The sequence below is a fragment of the Electrona antarctica genome (assembly GCF_951216825.1).
Source record: "Electrona antarctica genome assembly, chromosome: 12".
NCBI classification, from domain to species: Eukaryota; Metazoa; Chordata; class Actinopteri; order Myctophiformes; family Myctophidae; genus Electrona; species Electrona antarctica.
In genome coordinates this window covers 5,836,929-5,858,480 of record NC_136793.1, presented here as the reverse complement: position 1 = coordinate 5,858,480, position 21,552 = coordinate 5,836,929, and the positions used below count along the sequence as shown (strand labels likewise).

Genomic DNA, 21,552 nt, shown 5'->3' with positions numbered 1-21,552 from the left:
TTAAGTTTAGGAATAATGTGAGTGGGGGGAATAATCTAACTGGGGGGAATAATCTAACTGGGGGTCCTTGAAATGAAAAACCTTGAGAATCACTAACTTCTCATCAGTGCCAGTATGTTCTTGCACCAACGTTAACAAGACGCTAAAGCACCCGGCCCACGTTTGGCCTTCTGAACGATGTGATGTTGGTAAAAGACAACACATAGATGTCAACATTTTTAAAACAGGTCATTTTTATGGTCCTAAACATTAGAACACCACATTCAAATATCTGCACACACACACAGTCACACACACTACCAATCATAGCAATAAACTTAAAATAAAAACGTATTTTCTTTTCAACTCCCACCAATTCTGTTCACAGTCTCGTAGCAATTAAACGTTATTTGTCTTTAAAAGATCATTTTCCACCCGATGCTAAAATGTTACAAGATCTGCTGCTTCAGTGTCTTCTTCTTCTGTCCGACTCCGTCTCGGGACACTATCTTCTTGCCGATGTAGGCTCGTCTCAGGAACTTCTGTGTCCTCAATTTCACCTAAAAAAACAAAAGAGATATTTTATTTTGGACAATAATAAATCGTACTTACTTAAACAGGGGTTCCCAAACCTGACACTCAAAGATCAATTTGTACATTATTAACCAATTAAGATCTATTTTTGATTTACAATAGCCAATTTTGCAGGTCTGCTATTTTAACTCTTTTTCTTTTAAATAAATGTATGGAATTATTATTTTTTTTGTTAGAACTTTTCTGAAAAAAATAAATCAAATAAAATTAAGTAGTAAGGGATATAGAGCACCAAAGTCTGGTCAATATCACTAGAGAGCACTATTCCATGGGTTTGTGTATTATAATCCCCACATAGGGGATCTTAGATCGCCTATGGGGCCTCATATAATTGTGTTTGAAAAATAAACAAATCATCCCTGCTGCCGAATTAGTTGCAACTAGCCTGGGCAGCATTCCTTTGCAGGTTTATGATCCGGTCTGGAGTGGATGATATTGTTACGTCATGTTGTAGTATTGTTTTGTAGTCAATCAATCATCCGGAACTTCCTTTTCCCTCAAACCGATTTTTCTCAATAAAAGCCACAGGCTACGAGAGCTTTTATTGTTATTTTTCCGGTTTGAGGGAAAAGGACGTTCTGTTTGATTGTTCCTGCCTGATGACTACAAAACAATACTACAACATGACGTAGCGATATCATCCTGATGACTACAAAACAATACTACAACATGACGTAGCGATATCATCCTGATGACTACAAAACAATACTACAACATGACGTAGCGATATCATCCTGATGACTACAAAACAATACTACAACATGACGTAGCGATATCATCCTGATGACTACAAAACAATACTACAACATGACGTAGCGATATCATCCTGATGACTACAAAACAATACTACAACATGACGTAGCGATATCATCCTGATGACTACAAAACAATACTACAACATGACGTAGCGATATCATCCTGATGACTACAAAACAATACTACAACATGACGTAGCGATATCATCCTGATGACTACAAAACAATACTACAACATGACGTAGCGATATCATCCTGATGACTACAAAACAATACTACAACATGACGTAGCGATATCATCCTGATGACTACAAAACAATACTACAACATGACGTAACGATATCATCCTGATGACTACAAAACAATACTACAACATGACGTAACGATATCATCCGGATGACTACAAAACAATACTACAACATGACGTAGCGATATCATCCTGATGACTGTCAAAACAATACTACAACATGACGTAGCGATATCATCCTGATGACTACAAAACAATACTACAACATGACGTAACGATATCATCCTGATGACTACAAAACAATACTACAACATGACGTAACGATATCATCCTGATGACTACAAAACAATACTACAACATGACGTAGCAATATCATCCTGATGACTACAAAACAATGACTACAACATGACGTAGCGATATCATCCGCTCCAGAGCGGTTCACACGGAAATTTTGTAACACAGACCAGGCTTTCCTCCGAGGTGGAAAGCCTGGTGTGACGCGAGTGACTGACGGTCGTAAACGATACAGAGACACCTCCCCGACAATATCGCAGAGACTTTGAGTTTATGAATTTTTGGACCACAATTCTCATACGAGACAATTTTAAGATGACCCATAGAGAAATTACTTCCACAAACCGGGGGATGAGCGAGTGACAGGACTCACTGTCACTCGCTCACAAAACAGTGCCTTACTAGATGTGAATGTGGTGTATCTGGACCAGATTCTTACTGGATGGCATGCGGTGTATCTGGACCAGAGTTGTGTGGTTTCCATTGGTCAGACTCAGCGGGGGGAGCCTGGGCACCGTGCCCTGAAATATCTCCTCCTCGTCGGACTCCACCAGGCTCAGCACGTCTCCCCTATCATCCACCACTTGCCTGGAAACACCAGATGGTCCCGTTAGGATGATATACGTTTGTAATTTAACTCTGAGATTTGTACACACTGAGTTATAGACCAACAAGGTGGACTCTCTTGTAAACAAGTGTAGTGCTTTATTGGGTCGTCCACTCACTGTTAACAGTGTTTTTTATCGAGTTGTGCTTGAAATGTACTGTCATTCTGCAAACTGTTAATAAATACTTCAATCAATCAATCAAAATGATTTGGCTCCATTTGTACACACTCAATATTATACTGTATAACAGGGGTAGGCAACCTTAGGCACGGGTGCCAACATTGGTACAGGGGAGGGTGATCACTGGCACACTGGCATAATTGTGAGACAGAGAAGTTTTTTCTTTTCATTCCAAAAAGGTTTAGTCAGTTAAATTAAGTCCACTCACATCTACAAATTACGTCCTGCACATAATTGTACATTAATTCAAGCTCCTAATTCATGCCTGGGGATTCTGGGAGATAGGTGGGTTATTGGTCTGAGTTTAATGGTCATTACATCCGTATGTTGTTATGTGTATCCTATGGACAATCAAAGTTGGGAATATTTAATTTTGATGTGTCATAACGTAATTATATATGGCACACTGACTATCACACAAATGAAAACATGGCACTTAATGTGAAAAAGGTTGCAGATCCCTGCTGTATAATACTGTAGGTGAGCTAGGTGGCTAGGAGGAGGAATGCTCTTTACACAACTTGCATTGTATGAATGATGTAATTTGGTCCTTCATGGGAGTCATGCATATTATGATGTATTGCATTAATAGTAAATGTGAGGAACTCACCCAAAGATGCTACCTGCAATGGAAATATGAATAGCAATAGTTAAATAAAGGTTGCTGGTGAATTTTTAGATGAATACATTTTTGCATAACAATGACAAAATAAAAAAATACACAAAATTAATTAGTACAAGCACTGTAGGAAATGGATTGGGGGGTAAGTCCCTGCGACATACTAACTAGCGTCATGTCCAGGAGGTGTACTTGTACATCAAGCTGCCTCACGCTACAGAAACAGGAGATAGGCTCCTATGTGCCTCATGGCTCGGCAAGGGTACGTACTTACTTACTTACTGTAGACAATTATGAAAAAAGGACCATAAAGTGGCAAGTAACTAATTTCCACAATTTAACTTTGCAGATTATTAATCTCAGTTAATATTTAACTACCCAGCAGCACATAAACGTCAAATCATCCCCACCTTTACCAGCTGCAACATTAACCCATTTAGGCCTGACCTCAAAATTAAAAAAATAAATCTTCTAAATCATCCAGTTTTCTGAAATAAATATTTCACGATTTTTCAAAAATAGCAGACCTACAAGCTCGTAGCGCGCCACTCGGTGGCGCGCTATGAGCTTGTAGATCTGCTATTTTTCAACAGCTAAATTATAACAATGTTTAAAACACCAAAAGTTTCCGCCCAAAATGGGTTAAAGAGATGAATACATTACTAATTACAGTCTACTAATAGGATTGTGAAATGGGTCATTCTTGAGTTACTGTTACTTTGGAACTGTGAGGACATCTTGATGTCAATAACGATGCACTTTGGCCCACATTGCACAGTTATTTTAAAAAAAAAACATTTGAGAAAATAGCAGATTTGCAAACTCACAAGCGATGCGACCAGCTATTTTCGAATAGCCCAATTATAAAATAGTGCGCAAGAAGTGGTTAATGTATATTTTGTAAGTAAGATGTCAAATATATCCGTTGCCGTCCGGAATAAATAAATCAACGCTATTGAACACCCTTTATGTCCATGTGTTGGTTAGAAAGGGTTAAACCAAATATTGAACCAATGAAAAGTATTAAAAGGCACTTCGACAAAAACCTCATAACTCCACTTGAGCTGTTTTTTTTCTTCATTTCCTGAAAAATTAACATTTTGGAGTTAGGTGGTTTCTTCCAGACAGCATATGGTGTGTGTGTGTGTGTGTGTGTGTGTGTGTTCATATATACTCCAGGAAAAGTAAAAGTACTGTACTTGAGTTAAATTCACTTAGCTACTTCCCACTACTGGAGGTGTGATCGGAATCATCGGATGCAAGTCGAGCCACCCTGACCTTGACCTTGACCCTGACCTTACCCAGGCAAATTCTGTCCCGGCTGGAGTACAGCGTTTTGGCGATGATGACGCCTGCGCCCACAATCAACGCAGCCAGGAAGATTCCGATGATCGCTCCCGAGTACGGAGCGGAAGCTGCGGAGGAGACAAAGCAACACACAGAGACAAAAAAGGGATATGAATGTGCATCATGTTCACACGTGTATTGTGTACAGGTGACAGGTTGGTCAACATTCCAGAGGGGGTGGGGGGGGGGGGGGGGTGAGCTGCAACCTGTCCTGTATTGACTGGCTTTGTGTTGCCGTCACTCATATGTGTGATTAGGTTTCTTGAAAGGAAGAAGCACACACAACTCCAGCTATCTCAGTGTCTTGGAACATTTCACCGGGTGCACGGTCAGGAAACACTTTAGAAGAAGGAGAATACCAGCACTTAGTCCTTTAAGGCACTTTATTGTTTCATCTTTACATGGGAAGGTATGCTGCAAGCAGCAACACAACGAACGCGTTTCGGCGGTTGTGGTGTGTATCTACCCGGACAGGGGAGGATGCCGCACCGTCTGACAGTATAAATGTGACACGTCGCCTTGTTTACAGCAGTTACAACGCTGACGAAGGCCCCTCATGGCCGAAACGTGTTCGTTGTGTTGCTGCTTGCAGCATACCTTCCCATGTAAAGATGAAACAATGTGCCTGGGCCATGGCTCAGTGGTCCAGGCACCTTGGCTGGTAATCCAGTCTGGCAGTGTGCCGCGGGTTCGACTCCCGATCCCGACGGCCTTTACTGCATGTCTTCCCCCCCATCTCTCTCCCCATTTCCTGTCAGCCTACTGTCTGTCCCTCCATAAAATATATAAAATAAAGGCGAAAGCCACAAAAAAAAACATTTAAAGATGAAACAAAGTGCCTCTGTGAGTGCTGGTATTCTCCTTCTTGATTAGGTTTCTCCTCAGCGAGTTCATTCTAGAGCCCGATCTATCATGCCAGATCTTTGGGTCCGATGTCGATCGCGATTTTGGGGAGTCCTAACTAAGCCCAAACCACACCAAAGGGTCACCATGCAACTCCTTGGGGTCCAAACGGTTGCTAGGAGTTGCATCATGGTGACCCTTCGGTGTGGTTTGGGGCCGTTGAATTCCATGCGTTGAATCACTTGGGACGACGTGCGTCAACGTGCAACAATTTACAATTACAATTTAGGCATTTAGCAGACGCTCTTAATCCAGAGTGACTTACATTAAGCAAGAACAAAAATGGGAATGGGAATACATCACATATGTAAAATGCATTTATCGCGAAACATGCGTAAGCTAAGAACGTAACTAGAACATATCTATATAATGACATATCACACCGCAGGGACAACGCTAAAACCGCCTCGACCCTTTGGTTTGGTCAGGGCTTTAGACTACCGATTACAGAGGTCTTTTACTGATATTGACGACAACTTTTTGGTTTTACACAAACTGAACTTTATTTTAACCACTTAAAACTCTGGTAAATGATGTTCCATAATAGCCAATCTACAAGCTCACAACGTACGTTGACAGCTTGTAGTTCTATTGTTGAAACATGTACATTTTCACCTATTATGACATCATAGCCCAGATCAGGAACGACGGGGTGAAAGTGGTTCAAAACCATCTGCCAATAATACTAATGTCAGCAAAAAAAAGTAAAATAATGTCCAGACCGAACTATGGCCAGCTAGAGCCTTATGTCAATCACAGACCCGTCTATAAGCCCCGGAAAGAATCAATGTTGTTACTTTGAAACATTCCAAACCTGCTGATGAACTATGCCTCTACTGTCTGTGTCTACGTGTCAGTGCAACAGTCCAACATAACAGTGCATGTTCTGTCAGTGCAACAGTCCAACATAACAGTGCATGTTCTGTCAGTGCAACAGTCCAACATAACAGTGCATGTTCTGTGTCAGTGCAACAGTCCAACATAACAGTGCATGTTCTGTCAGTGCAACAGTCCAACATAACAGTGCATGTTCTGTCAGTGCAACAGTCCAACATAACAGTGCATGTTCTGTCAGTGCAACAGTCCAACATAACAGTGCATGTTCTGTCAGTGCAACAGTCCAACATAACAGTGCATGTTCTGTCAGTGCAACAGTCCAACATAACAGTGCATGTTCTGTCAGTGCAACAGTCCAACATAACAGTGCATGTTCTGTCAGTGCAACAGTCCAACATAACAGTGCATGTTCTGTGTCAGTGCAACAGTCCAACATAACAGTGCATGTTCTGTCAGTGCAACAGTCCAACATAACAGTGCATATTCTGTCAGTGCAACAGTCCAACATAACAGTGCATGTTCTGTGTCAGTGCAACAGTCCAACATAACAGTGCATGTTCTGTCAGTGCAACAGTCCAACATAACAGTGCATGTTCTGTCAGTGCAACAGTCCAACATAACAGTGCATGTTCTGTCAGTGCAACAGTCCAACATAACAGTGCATGTTCTGTCAGTGCAACAGTCCAACATAACAGTGCATGTTCTGTCAGTGCAACAGTCCAACATAACAGTGCATGTTCTGTCAGTGCAACAGTCCAACATAACAGTGCATGTTCTGTTCAGTGCAACAGTCCAACATAACAGTGCATGTTCTGTCAGTGCAACAGTCCAACATAACAGTGCATGTTCTGTCAGTGCAACAGTCCAACATAACAGTGCATGTTCTGTCAGTGCAACAGTCCAACATAACAGTGCATGTCCTGTCAGTGCAACAGTCCAACATAACAGTGCATGTTCTGTCAGTGCAACAGTCCAACATAACAGTGCATGTTCTGTCAGTGCAACAGTCCAACATAACAGTGCATGTTCTGTGTCAGTGCAACAGTCCAACATAACAGTGCATGTTCTGTCAGTGCAACAGTCCAACATAACAGTGCATGTTCTGTCAGTGCAACAGTCCAACATAACAGTGCATGTTCTGTCAGTGCAACAGTCCAACATAACAGTGCATGTTCTGTCAGTGCAACAGTCCAACATAACAGTGCATGTTCTGTTACTGTAACAGTCCAACATAACAGTGCATGTTCTGTCAGTGCAACAGTCCAACATAACAGTGCATGTTCTGTCAGTGCAACAGTCCAACATAACAGTGCATGTTCTGTCAGTGCAACAGTCCAACATAACAGTGCATGTTCTGTTACTGTAACAGTCCAACATAACAGTGCATGTTCTGTCAGTGCAACAGTCCAACATAACAGTGCATGTTCTGTCAGTGCAACAGTCCAACATAACAGTGCATGTTCTGTCAGTGCAACAGTCCAACATAACAGTGCATGTTCTGTTACTGTAACAGTCCAACATAACAGTGCATGTTCTGTCAGTGCAACAGTCCAACATAACAGTGCATTTTCTGTCAGTGCAACAGTCCAACATAACAGTGCATGTTCTGTCAGTGCAACAGTCCAACATAACAGTGCATGTTCTGTCAGTGCAACAGTCCAACATAACAGTGCATGTTCTGTCAGTGCAACAGTCCAACATAACAGTGCATGTTCTGTCAGTGCAACAGTCCAACATAACAGTGCATGTTCTGTCAGTGCAACAGTCCAACATAACAGTGCATGTTCTGTCAGTGCAACAGTCCAACATAACAGTGCATGTTCTGTTACTGTAACAGTCCAACATAACAGTGCATGTTCTGTCAGTGCAACAGTCCAACATAACAGTGCATGTTCTGTCAGTGCAACAGTCCAACATAACAGTGCATGTTCTGTCAGTGCAACAGTCCAACATAACAGTGCATGTTCTGTTAGTGCAACAGTCCAACATAACAGTGCATGTTCTGTCAGTGCAACAGTCCAACATAACAGTGCATATTCTGTCAGTGCAACAGTCCAACATAACAGTGCATGTTCTGTGTCAGTGCAACAGTCCAACATAACAGTGCATGTTCTGTGTTAGTGCAACAGTCCAACATAACAGTGCATGTTCTGTTCAGTGCAACAGTCCAACATAACAGTGCATGTTCTGTCAGTGCAACAGTCCAACATAACAGTGCATGTTCTGTCAGTGCAACAGTCCAACATAACAGTGCATGTTCTGTGTCAGTGCAACAGTCCAACATAACAGTGCATGTTCTGTGTTAGTGCAACAGTCCAACATAACAGTGCATGTTCTGTTCAGTGCAACAGTCCAACATAACAGTGCATGTTCTGTCAGTGCAACAGTCCAACATAACAGTGCATGTTCTGTCAGTGCAACAGTCCAACATAACAGTGCATGTTCTGTCAGTGCAACAGTCCAACATAACAGTGCATGTTCTGTCAGTGCAACAGTCCAACATAACAGTGCATGTTCTGTCAGTGCAACAGTCCAACATAACAGTGCATGTTCTGTTACTGTAACAACATGACTGATTGAATGACGGTGTTAATGATAATCCACTGAGTAGTTCAGTACGTTGACTCGACTGCTCTGCAAACACATGCACAAGCACACCTATACATATTATTGCTTATAGCAGCTTTAACTCCCCAAAACCAGAATGCCTACCGGTATTTACAATTTCTACTATTTTTTAGACTAAATAAAGATTTTAGTCGACGGCTGATTTTACGGCTGATTTTGTCGACTAAAATGTATTTTGTCGGGCCTTGATGCCGTCGTAATGACTGATTTTACACTAGCTGAAAATAGCAGATCTACAAGCTCACAACGTGTCGCAGCGCGACGCATTGTGTGCTTGTAGATCTGCTATTTTCAGTGTAAAATGACTTATACTGGATCTCTTGTCCACCAGTCCCTTCCTAACATTTTAGTCTAGTTTCTACCTGTTGACAAATTGTCAATACATTTAGTTTTAGTCATCGTAGCTTAGTTTTCATTTCGTTTCCATTTAGTTTTCATCAGTGAAAAAGGTTAGTCGACGGTAATTTTTCGTCTTAGTTTTAGTCGACGAAAACAACACACACACACACACACACACACAACCCAAGTAACTCACTCTTAACGGTCAGGTAGACCTCCAGCTGTTGATGCCGTCGTAATGACTGATTTTACACTAGCTGAAAATAACAGATCTACAAGCACACAACGCGTCGCAGCGTTGTGAGCTTGTAGATCTGCTATTTTCAGCATGCAACCAAGTGTAAAATGACTTATACTGGATCTCTTGTCCACTAGTCCCTTCCTAACATTTTAGTCTAGTTTCTACCTAAATGTATTGACAAATTGTCAATACATTTAGTCTTAGTTTTAGTCATCATAGCTTAGTTTTCATTTGGTTTCCATTTAGTTTTCGTCAGTGAAAAAGGGTAGTCGACGGACATTTTTCGTCTTAGTTTTAGTCGACGAAAACAACACACACACACAACCCAAGTAACTCACTCTTAACGGTCAGGTAGACCTCCAACACACCCCAGTAACTCACTCTTAACGGTCAGGTAGACCTCCAACACACCCCAGTAACTCACTCTTAACGGTCAGGTAGACCTCCAACACAACCCAAGTAACTCACTCTTAACGGTCAGGTAGACCTCCAACACAACCCCAGTAACTCACTCTTAACGGTCAGGTAGACCTCCAACACACCCCAGTAACTCACTCTTAACGGTCAGGTAGACCTCCAACACACCCCAGTAACTCACTCTTAACGGTCAGGTAGACCTCCAACACAACCCAAGTAACTCACTCTTAACGGTCAGGTAGACCTCCAACACACCCCAGTAACTCACTCTTAACGGTCAGGTAGACCTCCAACACACCCCAGTAACTCACTCTTAACGGTCAGGTAGACCTCCAACACAACCCAAGTAACTCACTCTTAACGGTCAGGTAGACCTCCAACACACCCCAGTAACTCACTCTTAACGGTCAGGTAGACCTCCAACACAACCCAAGTAACTCACTCTTAACGGTCAGGTAGACCTCCAACACACCCCAGTAACTCACTCTTAACGGTCAGGTAGACCTCCAACACAACCCAAGTAACTCACTCTTAACGGTCAGGTAGACCTCCAACACACCCCAGTAACTCACTCTTAACGGTCAGGTAGACCTCCAACACACCCCAGTAACTCACTCTTAACGGTCAGGTAGACCTCCAACACAACCCAAGTAACTCACTCTTAACGGTCAGGTAGACCTCCAACACACCCCAGTAACTCACTCTTAACGGTCAGGTAGACCTCCAACACACCCCAGTAACTCACTCTTAACGGTCAGGTAGACCTCCAACACAACCCCAGTAACTCACTCTTAACGGTCAGGTAGACCTCCAACACAACCCCAGTAACTCACTCTTAACGGTCAGGTAGACCTCCAACACAACCCCAGTAACTCACTCTTAACGGTCAGGTAGACCTCCAACACAACCCTAGTAACTCACTCTTAACGGTCAGGTAGACCTCCAACACAACCCCAGTAACTCACTCTTAACGGTCAGGTAGACCTCCAACACAACCCCAGTAACTCACTCTTAACGGTCAGGTAGACCTCCAACACAACCCCAGTAACTCACTCTTAACGGTCAGGTAGACCTCCAACACAACCCAAGTAACTCACTCTTAACGGTCAGGTAGACCTCCAACACAACCCAAGTAACTCACTCTTAACGGTCAGGTAGACCTCCAACACAACCCCAGTAACTCACTCTTAACGGTCAGGTAGACCTCCAACACAACCCAAGTAACTCACTCTTAACGGTCAGGTAGACCTCCAACACAACCCAAGTAACTCACTCTTAACGGTCAGGTAGACCTCCAACACAACCCAAGTAACTCACTCTTAACGGTCAGGTAGACCTCCAGCACAACCCAAGTAACTCACTCTTAACGGTCAGGTAGACCTCCAACACAACCCAAGTAACTCACTCTTAACGGTCAGGTAGACCTCCAACACAACCCAAGTATAACTCACTCTTAACGGTCAGGTAGACCTCCAACACACACACAACCCAAGTAACTCACTCTTAACGGTCAGGTAGACCTCCAACACAACCCCAGTAACTCACTCTTAACGGTCAGGTAGACCTCCAACACAACCCAAGTAACTCACTCTTAACGGTCAGGTAGACCTCCAACACAACCCCAGTAACTCACTCTTAACGGTCAGGTAGACCTCCAACACAACCCAAGTAACTCACTCTTAACGGTCAGGTAGACCTCCAACACAACCCAAGTAACTCACTCTTAACGGTCAGGTAGACCTCCAACACAACCCAAGTAACTCACTCTTAACGGTCAGGTAGACCTCCAGCACAACCCAAGTAACTCACTCTTAACGGTCAGGTAGACCTCCAACACAACCCAAGTAACTCACTCTTAACGGTCAGGTAGACCTCCAACACAACCCAAGTAACTCACTCTTAACGGTCAGGTAGACCTCCAACACAACCCAAGTAACTCACTCTTAACGGTCAGGTAGACCTCCAACACAACCCAAGTAACTCACTCTTAACGGTCAGGTAGACCTCCAGCACAACCCAAGTAACTCACTCTTAACGGTCAGGTAGACCTCCAACACAACCCCAGTAACTCACTCTTAACGGTCAGGTAGACCTCCAACACAACCCAAGTAACTCACTCTTAACGGTCAGGTAGACCTCCAACACAACCCAAGTAACTCACTCTTAACGGTCAGGTAGACCTCCAACACAACCCAAGTAACTCACTCTTAACGGTCAGGTAGACCTCCAACACAACCCCAGTAACTCACTCTTAACGGTCAGGTAGACCTCCAACACAACCCAAGTAACTCACTCTTAACGGTCAGGTAGACCTCCAACACAACCCAGTAACTCACTCTTAACGGTCAGGTAGACCTCCAACACAACCCCAGTAACTCACTCTTAACGGTCAGGTAGACCTCCAACACAACCCAAGTAACTCACTCTTAACGGTCAGGTAGACCTCCAACACAACCCCAGTAACTCACTCTTAACGGTCAGGTAGACCTCCAACACAACCCAAGTAACTCACTCTTAACGGTCAGGTAGACCTCCAACACAACCCCAGTAACTCACTCTTAACGGTCAGGTAGACCTCCAACACAACCCCAGTAACTCACTCTTAACGGTCAGGTAGACCTCCAACACAACCCAAGTAACTCACTCTTAACGGTCAGGTAGACCTCCAACACAACCCAAGTAACTCACTCTTAACGGTCAGGTAGACCTCCAACACAACCCAAGTAACTCACTCTTAACGGTCAGGTAGACCTCCAACACAACCCAAGTAACTCACTCTTAACGGTCAGGTAGACCTCCAACACAACCCCAGTAACTCACTCTTAACGGTCAGGTAGACCTCCAACACACCCCAGTAACTCACTCTTAACGGTCAGGTAGACCTCCAACACAACCCAAGTAACTCACTCTTAACGGTCAGGTAGACCTCCAACACAACCCCAGTAACTCACTCTTAACGGTCAGGTAGACCTCCAACACAACCCCAGTAACTCACTCTTAACGGTCAGGTAGACCTCCAACACAACCCAAGTAACTCACTCTTAACGGTCAGGTAGACCTCCAACACAACCCAAGTAACTCACTCTTAACGGTCAGGTAGACCTCCAACACAACCCCAGTAACTCACTCTTAACGGTCAGGTAGACCTCCAACACAACCCCAGTAACTCACTCTTAACGGTCAGGTAGACCTCCAACACAACCCAAGTAACTCACTCTTAACGGTCAGGTAGACCTCCAACACAACCCAAGTAACTCACTCTTAACGGTCAGGTAGACCTCCAACACAACCCAAGTAACTCACTCTTAACGGTCAGGTAGACCTCCAACACAACCCAAGTAACTCACTCTTAACGGTCAGGTAGACCTCCAACACACCCCAGTAACTCACTCTTAACGGTCAGGTAGACCTCCAACACAACCCCAGTAACTCACTCTTAACGGTCAGGTAGACCTCCAACACACCCCAGTAACTCACTCTTAACGGTCAGGTAGACCTCCAACACACCCCAGTAACTCACTCTTAACGGTCAGGTAGACCTCCAACACAACCCAAGTAACTCACTCTTAACGGTCAGGTAGACCTCCAACACAACCCAAGTAACTCACTCTTAACGGTCAGGTAGACCTCCAACACAACCCAGTAACTCACTCTTAACGGTCAGGTAGACCTCCAACACAACCCAAGTAACTCACTCTTAACGGTCAGGTAGACCTCCAACACAACCCCAGTAACTCACTCTTAACGGTCAGGTAGACCTCCAACACACCCCAGTAACTCACTCTTAACGGTCAGGTAGACCTCCAACACAACCCAAGTAACTCACTCTTAACGGTCAGGTAGACCTCCAACACACCCCAGTAACTCACTCTTAACGGTCAGGTAGACCTCCAACACAACCCCAGTAACTCACTCTTAACGGTCAGGTAGACCTCCAACACAACCCAAGTAACTCACTCTTAACGGTCAGGTAGACCTCCAACACAACCCAGTAACTCACTCTTAACGGTCAGGTAGACCTCCAACACAACCCCAGTAACTCACTCTTAACGGTCAGGTAGACCTCCAACACAACCCAAGTAACTCACTCTTAACGGTCAGGTAGACCTCCAACACAACCCCAGTAACTCACTCTTAACGGTCAGGTAGACCTCCAACACAACCCAAGTAACTCACTCTTAACGGTCAGGTAGACCTCCAACACAACCCCAGTAACTCACTCTTAACGGTCAGGTAGACCTCCAACACACCCCAGTAACTCACTCTTAACGGTCAGGTAGACCTCCAACACAACCCAAGTAACTCACTCTTAACGGTCAGGTAGACCTCCAACACAACCCCAGTAACTCACTCTTAACGGTCAGGTAGACCTCCAACACAACCCAAGTAACTCACTCTTAACGGTCAGGTAGACCTCCAACACAACCCAAGTAACTCACTCTTAACGGTCAGGTAGACCTCCAACACAACCCAAGTAACTCACTCTTAACGGTCAGGTAGACCTCCAACACAACCCAAGTAACTCACTCTTAACGGTCAGGTAGACCTCCAACACAACCCCAGTAACTCACTCTTAACGGTCAGGTAGACCTCCAACACACCCCAGTAACTCACTCTTAACGGTCAGGTAGACCTCCAACACACCCCAGTAACTCACTCTTAACGGTCAGGTAGACCTCCAACACAACCCAAGTAACTCACTCTTAACGGTCAGGTAGACCTCCAACACAACCCAAGTAACTCACTCTTAACGGTCAGGTAGACCTCCAACACAACCCAAGTAACTCACTCTTAACGGTCAGGTAGACCTCCAACACAACCCCAGTAACTCACTCTTAACGGTCAGGTAGACCTCCAACACAACCCCAGTAACTCACTCTTAACGGTCAGGTAGACCTCCAACACAACCCAAGTAACTCACTCTTAACGGTCAGGTAGACCTCCAACACAACCCAAGTAACTCACTCTTAACGGTCAGGTAGACCTCCAACACAACCCAAGTAACTCACTCTTAACGGTCAGGTAGACCTCCAACACAACCCAAGTAACTCACTCTTAACGGTCAGGTAGACCTCCAACACACCCCAGTAACTCACTCTTAACGGTCAGGTAGACCTCCAACACAACCCAAGTAACTCACTCTTAACGGTCAGGTAGACCTCCAACACAACCCAAGTAACTCACTCTTAACGGTCAGGTAGACCTCCAACACAACCCAAGTAACTCACTCTTAACGGTCAGGTAGACCTCCAACACAACCCCAGTAACTCACTCTTAACGGTCAGGTAGACCTCCAACACAACCCCAGTAACTCACTCTTAACGGTCAGGTAGACCTCCAACACACCCCAGTAACTCACTCTTAACGGTCAGGTAGACCTCCAACACAACCCCAGTAACTCACTCTTAACGGTCAGGTAGACCTCCAACACAACCCAAGTAACTCACTCTTAACGGTCAGGTAGACCTCCAACACAACCCCAGTAACTCACTCTTAACGGTCAGGTAGACCTCCAACACAACCCAAGTAACTCACTCTTAACGGTCAGGTAGACCTCCAACACAACCCCAGTAACTCACTCTTAACGGTCAGGTAGACCTCCAGCTCGCGGACGGCCAGGGGGTTCTCGCTGCGGCAGAAGTAGAGACCCTCGTCCTCCTTGGTGACGTTGACGATGGTCAGCTTGAGGGCGGGACCCTCCACAGACCCTCCAAGGATGTACTTGGACCCGGGAACGATGGGCTCCTGATTGATTGTTTTCAGATAATCGTGATTATGATTTGTTGCATCATCATAAGAGTGATGTGTTGGAAAAAGAATGGCTGAAATTATTGTAGCCATTTATTATCTTATTTTTGCCATTAGATATTTGAAACCAACTTTTTTTTTTCTTATCAACTAGTCAACTAGTAGACTAGTCGACTAGTGGATTTACTAGTCGACTAGTGGATTTACTAGTCGACTAGTAAACTAGTCGACTAGTTGCTTAATGCCCTACTCGGTGCACGTGAGGGTCTTACCTGCCGGGCGGTCTTCAACCAGGCGATGTTGGCAGGGGGGCGCGAGTGTTGCTCGGTGCAGGTGAGGGTCTTGTCGGTTCCCTCCAGCGCCGTGACCATTGGCTGTCCTTCGGGGAACGGGGGCTCTGAGAGGGAACACACATCAGCCTGCGTTCAGTCTTTGGGACTCATTTGAATGAATAAACCATTGTTTTAGAGAGACTGTATTTTAACCCATTTTGACCTGAGATCAGATTCTAAAAATGTCTTCTACATCCTGATAGTTTTCTGAAAAAGCTATGTTTCTATGTCAGTGGTTCTTCGATTTTTCAAAAATAGCAGACCTACAAGCTCGTAGCGCGCCACTCGGTGGCGCGCTATGAGCTTGTAGATCTGCTAAACACCAAAAGGGGTTCCCGCCCCAAAATGGGTTAGTAAAAATATAACCAAAACATCAGCACACTACACTACACCTACACTTCCTTTGAAGAATCAGGAATAGGACGGCATGCCATATTGGAAAACTACAGATTGCCCCACCACAATCTTTATTGTAGTTCTTCTTCGGATACCGTTGCAATTACCTCCCTCCGTCAGGAGAGAGAGACACAACGCACATCATTGTTTTATAACAATTATAGCCTCACAGCTAGAAGGTCCAGGGTTCGATTCCCACTGGGGACGCTGTGGGCGTGTTCCCTCCTCCGTGTCATCAGTGCCCATACCCGATGCGGGGTTGGCGAAAGGGCCTTTCTGTGTGGAGTTTGCATGTTCTCCCTGTGTCCCCTAGGGTAGGTACCCTCACATGTTCTCCCCGTGTCACCTAGGGTAGGTACCCTCACATGTTCTCCCCGTGTCCCCTAGGGTAGGTACCCTCACATGTTCTCCCCGTGTCCCCTAGGGTAGGTACCCTCCCATGTTCTCCCCGTGTCCCCTAGGGTAGGTACCCTCACATGTTCTCCCCGTGTCCCCTAGGGTAGGGTACCCTCACATGTTCTCCCCGTGTCCCCTAGGGTAGGTACCCTCACATGTTCTCCCCGTGTCCCCTAGGGTAGGGTACCCTCACATGTTCTCCCCGTGTCCCCTAGGGTAGGGTACCCTCACATGTTCTCCCTGTGTCCCCTAGGGTAGGGTACCCTCACATGTTCTCCCCGTGTCCCCTAGGGTAGGTACCCTCACAAGAAACATGCAGTAATCCTGGTCTCTAAACTACCTCCCCCTGGCCAGCCGGGGTGCCCGATGGAGGGGAAAGGAACGGGTCGGAATAACGTGTTCCTTCCACGCGCTACGTCCGGCCGGGGAAATTTCCCCCCTGTCAGGTGAAAAGAAGCAGCTTGGACTCCTCATGCATAGAAGGAAGCATGAGGTCAGTCCGCTGCCCCCCCAGGTTGGCAGAGGAAGTGTAGCGCCCAGGATTACATTAGATAATTGACACTGGGTGAAAAAATGGGTTGCAAATTTGTGGGGAAAAAAAAAGTCATTGCTTTCATTATGAGTTATTGTGTGATCATTTGGGGAATGTTGTTGTTTATATCATATCCACTTTCCATGTGTTTATTGTAAGCGTATCTTCTTGCATCTGTTGTGGAAAGACCTAACTGGGGACAGGGGTTGCAAATTAGCCTATATGCAATACATCAGTCTCATTATATATATTATTTTATCTTGAAACAATGTTTTGAGCATTGTCCATGTCAAATAAACACGAAGACGAAAAATAAGTGGATTGAAGCTGACATATGCTGCCATTTGTTGTTTGTTCAGGAGGTGGTGTCGAAGTGTCCTTGAGCAAGACGCTGAACCCCTAATTGCTCCCGATGTGCAGGTTGGTGCCTTGCATGGTTTATTCCGCCATCGGTGTGTGTGTGTGTGTGTGTGTGTGTGTGTGTGTGTGTGTGTGTGTGTGTGTGTGTGTGTGTGTGTGTGTGTGTGTGTGTGTGTGTGTGTGTGTGTATGAAATGCACAATCATTGTAAAGTGCCTTGGATAAAAGGCACTATATAAATGCACAATTTACCATTTTTTACAACACAGTATTAAGATATCCATAGACGATATCTAGTCTCATATTACAATCCGATATAATATATATTGCCCAGCCCTGGCAGGGAATCAAATCCATAAAAGATCCAGTTCCATAAAAAAAAAAAGGCTATTCCCACATAATGTAGACCATTTTTTAACAAATCAATGCAGAGGGAGGTGATACGTGTGCAAGAAGGAACATCTTGGGAGAATCACAAGATAACAGATAGTTGAGGGAGATATAGCTCCTCTCCTTCTGATTGTTCCAAGTCATGTCTTCATAACCAGGTCTTGTGACGTTGAAACCCACAGCACTGAATGACTCACTCACTGTTCGCTCCAAACGCTGAATGACTCACTCACTGTTCGCTCCAAACGCTGAATGACTCACTCACTGTTCGCTCCAAACGCTGAATGACTCACTCACTGTTCGCTCCAAACGCTGAATGACTCACTCACTGTTCGCTCCAAACGCTCCCATGATGCCAAAAACGTTTATTTGTTTTGGCACGGGACCAAAATGTGTGTCCAATAATGGCCAAACCTTTCTGTGTACACTGGCGCTTCAATAACGCAATCAACCTGGGCTGGTTGTGTACACAGCTTGGTGTGTGTGTGTGTGTGTGTGTGTGTGTGTGTGTGTGTGTGTGTGTGTGTGTGTGTGTGTGTGTGTGTGTACACAGCTTGGTGTAACTACGGGTTAGAGCGGACCCTGATCAAAGCCTCCAGTAGTAAGGCTTCCATACAGTTACACCATAGCAGCAAACACACAGTGGCAGCCTCTTGACAGGAGCTAAATCAATGATATTGGCTGCATTTTCTTTTATATATATTTTTTTTAGGAGGTTCATATACGGATACGGATTACATGAAACCTGTACGCCTCATAGAATTCTCATTTGCAAAACATATCAACAGTTTAACCCATTTTGACCTGAGATCAGATTCTAAAAAATGTCTTCTACATCCTGACAGTTTTCTGAAAATGCTATGTTTCTATGTCAGTCGTTCTTTGATTTTTCAAAAATAGCAGACCTACAAGCTCGTAGCGCGCCACTCGGTGGCGCGCTATGAGCTTGTAGATCTGCTATTTTTCAATAGCATTTGCTAAAGCATAACATAATGCCAACACCAAAAGGGGTTCCCGCCCAAAATGGATTAACTAATCACTCAATTAGGACTGCAACTATCAAATATGTTCTTAACGATTGTGACATGTTGATTATACGGTTTAATAGAATAACCAAGATGCATGTTAACAAACCAATGCCAAAAAGGTGATCTTTTATAATCAACTGAATCAAATAGTATGATTAACCACTTTTAGACGTTGTTGTGCAACGGTGTCATGCAAAGATAGTGAATATAGCCGATCTATCTACAAGTTCACAATGCATCGCACATTGTGAGTCTGTAGATCTGCTGTTTTTGCTATATTTGAAAATACATTTGATTAAATCAGTATTGTATTTATTTAACCCATTGTGGGTGGGAACCCCTTTTGGTGTTAGCATTATGTTATGCTTTAGCTATAGACCAATTATTTGTTTACAAACATTGGGACTGGGCGCACGACTGTTGTGAGCGTAGAGGTCTGCGTGTGCGACACCATCGCGGAACGAAGCATAAATTATACTTGATGGGCTGCAGGTGCGCGTGCAGCCGTGCACAAATAGGCTCTGCTGCCGTGATCATGAGCGCACCTCCCGTTCTTATGACAGCGCCTGGAGGTGTGGTTTTGAGGACAACTGTTTTGAATTGCTATTATTGTTCAAACACAACAGAAACCAAGGATTATATATTTCAAGGGCGAGAGATCACAATAAAAATCCTAATCATTCTTCCTCCACACTGGGAGAAAAACAGCATCTGAAAGTTTGATGGGGCATTTTTTACACGTGAGTGCAGTTAGAACTTTTCCATTGCATCTTATGAGAGGTGGTGTTCTTCTGCTGCCTTTATGCGCGCGCATGCCGTTTCTTATCAGTGTGACGTCGTCTGATAAGGCGTCTATTGAAAAATAGCAGATCTACTGACATAGAAACATAGCTTTTTCAGAAAACTGAAACGTTGCTCAATAAAAATAATACTGTAAGTGAAGACAGTGTGCAGGATTCCATTCTTTCTTTCTTTTTTAATAATCGATAAAAGAAAATTAAGGGCGATAATTAACCGTCTGCCTGCCGCCATTCATTAATCCCTCGATTGCGTATTGCCAAGGTTTTATCGCGCGTAACACTTACTTTGAAGATCCAAATATCCGTAATCGCATTGTTCCTGTGAAAAGCTGCTGTGTGTGGTATCATGACCGGTTGTTGTTGTCTCGCTCGGCGGTGGAAAAAGCTGACCGCGAGTATCACAGCGCCTGCTACAGGCCGTTGAAAACGCTTGTCTGGGACAAAGCGTCCTCTGCAATGTCGCTTCTGTGAGATAAAGCCGTCTGAAACCAGAGCCGGCAATGTAAGTGGATGCGCGCGCATTTTCAAAATGGCCGCGCCCATTGTGTCAGAAGCATAACAAAGCGAACTGACGGTAGATTTCGATACGATCGTATTAAAACATGCATTAATTAATACATCGCTGTTAAAACGGCTTTTCCGTTTGTGGCAGGCCACAAGATTCTACGTTTTAAAATTCCTATGTTCCCGGCAGGCCTCGTGTTAAACGATTGTGTCTCCAGGATGGTTTAATTTACTTATTGATCCTGTAAACAATGTAATATACTGTAGGTATGTTTTTGCCCACTCAATTCATAATTAACCCATTCTGGGCGGGAACCCCTTTTGGTGTTAGCATTATGTTATAATTTAGCTATTGAAAAATAGCAGATCTACAAGCTCATAGCGCGCCACCGAGTGGCGCGCTATGAGCTTGTAGATCTGCTATTTTTGAAAAATCGAAGAACGACTGACATAGAAACATAGCTTTTTCAGAAAACTGTCAGGATGTAGAAGACATTTTTAGAATCTGATCTCAGGCCTAAATGGATTGAATGTTCCAGTTTTGGAGGTCTGGCTCATGGACTAAAAACTGGTTCTGAACTGAAGCGGTTCCCAACCGCTGGAAAAGGGGTCAAAGAGTCTCAGGTGGTCTCAGGTGGTCTCAGGTGGTCTCAGGGGGTCTCAGGTGGTCTCAGGTGGTCTCAGGGGGTCTCAGGGGGTCTCAGGTGGTCTCAGGTGGTCTCAGGGGGTCTCAGGGGGTCTCAGGTGGTCTCAGGTGGTCTCAGGGGGTCTCAGGGGGTCTCAGGTGGTCTCAGGTGGTCTCAGGTGGTCTCAGGGGGTCTCAGGGGGTCTCAGGTGGTCTCAGGGGGTCTCAGGTGGTCTCAGGGGGTCTCAGGGGGTCTCAGGTGGTCTCAGGTGGTCTCAGGGGGTCTCAGGTGGTCTCAGGGGGTCTCAGGGGGTCTCAGGGGGTCTCAGGTGGTCTCAGGGGGTCTCAGGGGGTCTCAGGTGGTCTCAGGGGGTCTCAGGGGGTCTCAGGGGGTCTCAGGTGGTCTCAGGGGGTCTCAGGGGGTCTCAGGGGGTCTCAGGTGGTCTCAGGGGGT

At 44.8% G+C, this 21,552-nt stretch overlaps 1 protein-coding gene across 1 annotated transcript in view; it reads right to left on the bottom strand.

Annotated features, from left to right (window-relative positions):
• Window positions 1-221: 221 nt before the first annotated feature.
• vsig10 (V-set and immunoglobulin domain containing 10) overlaps window positions 222-21,552 on the bottom strand; it is a 30,575-nt gene continuing 9,244 nt past the window's right edge. The window contains exons 5-10 of the mRNA XM_079515569.1: window positions 16,009-16,133; window positions 15,568-15,733; window positions 4,578-4,691; window positions 3,268-3,280; window positions 2,309-2,457; window positions 222-539 (exon numbers count right to left, since the gene is read on the bottom strand). Of these exons, the coding sequence (XP_079371695.1) occupies window positions 421-539; window positions 2,309-2,457; window positions 3,268-3,280; window positions 4,578-4,691; window positions 15,568-15,733; window positions 16,009-16,133 (686 nt within the window). The 3' untranslated portion in view covers window positions 222-420. The remainder of the gene's footprint in view (window positions 540-2,308; window positions 2,458-3,267; window positions 3,281-4,577; window positions 4,692-15,567; window positions 15,734-16,008; window positions 16,134-21,552) is intronic.